At 40.3% G+C, this 3382-nt stretch overlaps 1 protein-coding gene across 1 annotated transcript; it reads left to right on the top strand.

Annotated features, from left to right (window-relative positions):
* Positions 1 to 721: 721 nt before the first annotated feature.
* On the top strand, positions 722 to 2303 carry LOC129227938 (uncharacterized). The gene is made up of 2 exons (XM_054862560.1): positions 722 to 1580; positions 2245 to 2303. Exons 1-2 carry the CDS (start codon positions 722 to 724, stop codon positions 2301 to 2303), a joined length of 918 nt encoding a protein of 305 aa, XP_054718535.1.
* Positions 2304 to 3382: the final 1079 nt, after the last annotated feature.

The following is a 3382-nucleotide window of genomic DNA, read 5'->3' as shown; positions in this document are numbered from 1 at the left end:
CAGACAACATTGTCAAAAACTCAGTAAATTTCCCAACATAAGCTGAAAAGCTCCAAGGCTCCCCCACTGATGAGACTCCCCTCTCCACTCACACCCCTCCCTCTGATCAAATTCAAGACTTAAGCAACTTGCTCAAAAACTTCACCAAAATCCCCCATCTGATTGCTAATATCCTCAAGGGAACGCAATCTCTCATGCGGGATCTTAATGACCTCAGTGCTGCCTTCAAACATGATTAGTACGCCTATGCTTCGCATCTGCTCATGGAATGCTAATGGCCTTCTCTCTAAAAGGGGGGAGGTCGAAAGCTTCCTCACTGAGCACACTCCTGACATTTTCTGCGTTCAAGAGACGCACCTTACCAATAACAATAGGGTGTACTTCCCTAACTACAAATGTTATCGTAATGACCGTACACATTCTCGTGGTGGCGGCACTGCGATCTTCATTAAGTTTAATATCCCCCACTACTCTAGACCCTGCTCCACTACTGGTTTTGAAAATACCACTATTGTCTGCAATATAGACCACAAACTGGTTACTATTTCCTCCATTTATTTTCCCCCTGGGAATACCTTTTATGAACGTGATTTTGACAAATTACTTTTCCTCAATTCTTGCTCCATTTTAATTGGCGATCTAAATTGCAAACATGAGATATGGACTGATGGTCTCCCAAATACAAATGGTGAGAAACTGCTAAATTATATCATTGATAATGATGTCCAGCTCATCGCACCTGACACCCCCCACCTATTACGGTACATCATCAAATTCCACCCTTGATATCGCACTGTTAAAATGCCTTAACTATCATACTAGGATATCAGCTGTCACTGAACTTAGTTCCGACCACTGCCCTGTCTTCCTTGACATTGGTATTTCTATGAGCATCCCCGAAGCTCCTTTCACCTCTACGATTACCAGCTGGAGCTACTACACCAAAATCATTCATGACCGAATCCAGGGAAATCCCACCATCACCTCTATATCTGATATTGATAACTGCATCTCCACACTTACTGACAACATGAAATTTGCTCTTGAAAGAGCCAGTATTAAGAAATTCTCTAAACGCCTCCCTCTCCGATTTCCTCCCAATATCATCAATCTCATCAAGTATAAAAACAGAATTAAAAAACACTGGCAACTCTCCAAAGATCCTGCTGTTAAAACTAGACTTAATGCTGTACAAAATGAAATTAAAAAACTTACTGGAGAGCATAAGTCGACTACTTTTAACAACTATCTGGGCTCACTTGACAATAACTCAAAAGCATTTTATACACTTGTCAGAAAATTCTCTAATAAGACACATATTATGCCCACTATACATGCCGATCATGGCAAACTGGTTTATACCACCCAAGATAAAGCTAGCGCAATCGCTAGCACTCTTGAAGACAACTTTCAGCTTAATGCTCATGAGTATGACGAGGATACAATCTCAGATGTTAATCGGAGCATAAATCGTTTCTTCCAAGCTCCTCCCACCTCTGTTCCTCCCCCTATCATCACCCCTCTTGAGATCATGATTACTATCAAGCACCTCCCCGTTAGAAAAGCAGGTGGTGAAGATGGTATTAAGAACGTTCATCTAAAGCACCTTCCCCTCAAAGCTATCACTTTCCTTGCCAAAGTTATCAACAAAATTTTCACACTTGGCTACTTCCCCAGCTCTTGGAAGAATGCTGTTGTCATTCCCATCCCTAAGCCCAACTCCGATCATTCCTTCCCACAAAATTACAGACCCATTAGCCTCCTCTCTTCTCTATCCAAACTAATACAGAAAATCCTCCTCACCAGAATTAAAGAACATATTCACACACATAACCTAATTCCTGACTTCCAATTTGGCTTTAAAGAGAATCACTCTACCACCCATCAACTTGTTCGAATGATAAATTTTATTCAAGATAACTGCAACAAAGAAAAATACACTATTGGTGTCTTCTTCGATATTGCTAAAGCATTTGATAGAGTCTGGCATGCCGGACTAATACACAAGCTCATTCTACTTAAGTTTCCCAACTACATCATTCACCTCATACATAGCTACCTCCACAAACGTACCTTTCAAGTTAAAATTCAGAACTACTTATCAAGTAAACATAATATTATGGCTGGAGTGCCCCAGGGATCGGCGATAGGACCGACCCTCTATAACATTTACACTTATGACTTCCCCACTCACAACTCTCATCTAACTTGTCTCTTTGCTGATGATACCAGCATTCTCACCAGCGACCATTGCCGTGGCTTTGCCAGACATCGACTACAAAAGTATGTTAATGTCATTCTAGAATACCTTAACAAATGGCGGATCGCCATAAATGCCAGTAAAACGCAAGCTATTTGCTTTTACAATAACGACATCAAAAAATATCCTAAGCCCATCCAAGTTGGCGATGATATTATCCCTTACTCCAATACTGTCAAATACCTCGTAGTCCACCTCGACAAAAGCCTCACATTCAAACCTCACATTGATAACGTTATAAAAAAAGCTAACACTAAGATTGGCTATCTCTATGGTTTACTTAACAAAACAAATTCCCTTAGCACAAAAAACCGTCTCTTACTGTATACTACCATCATCAGACCAGCCCTTGTCTACAGTATACCCGCATGGGGGTATGCTGCCAAATCTAACATTGCAAAAATCCAAACAATTCAAAATAAGATTCTTAGGAAAATATTTAAAGCCCCGTGGTACGTTTCCAACGCTACCCTACACAATGACTCTTGAGTCAATCACATTACTGACTTCATCATTGACACCTCTACTCACTTCTTCACTAATCTTGAAAATCACACCAACCCCCTTATTCATGAACAGGTATTATATACCTTTAACTCTGGCGGGAAAAATCTCCCGTCTGACTCAATGTTTATTCATTACACTCTCTATTAGTCTCCTATACCAGGGCTAGCAACCCTAGTATAGCTAGTGACATTGTTCACTTGCTCCCCCTCGTGGGAGTTGCTGCAAACTGCTAGGTTGGCCTGGCAGTTTGCTTTTCTCCATCTCATGACTTCGTTCATGTAAATTTGTATATACTTCATACTTTGTCTCAACTTCATGTTATTATTTATCCTAGTATTTCCTATTTATCCGGATTTTCATTATTCTTCTATTACACTGTCTCATCTCATGTTGTAAATATGTAAATATGTATATAGTGTGGCCCTGAAACGATTCCTTTTTTTATTTTTTCCTCCTCCCCCCCTCCCCACATGACCTAACTAATGTCAACTCCATCACATCTTATCCTTCATACAGAGTAAAAGAGCTTCGCTCTGACTCAATATATTTATGATCTGTATCTGTATCTGGTTGCCAGTTGATGGAACTGTAAATACCGGACAGGTTTCTAGGAGT

This window comes from Uloborus diversus, chromosome 8 (assembly GCF_026930045.1).
Source record: "Uloborus diversus isolate 005 chromosome 8, Udiv.v.3.1, whole genome shotgun sequence".
NCBI classification, from domain to species: Eukaryota; Metazoa; Arthropoda; class Arachnida; order Araneae; family Uloboridae; genus Uloborus; species Uloborus diversus.
Note: the sequence above shows the minus strand (reverse complement) of the source record. Positions and strands in the feature narration are given on the sequence as shown.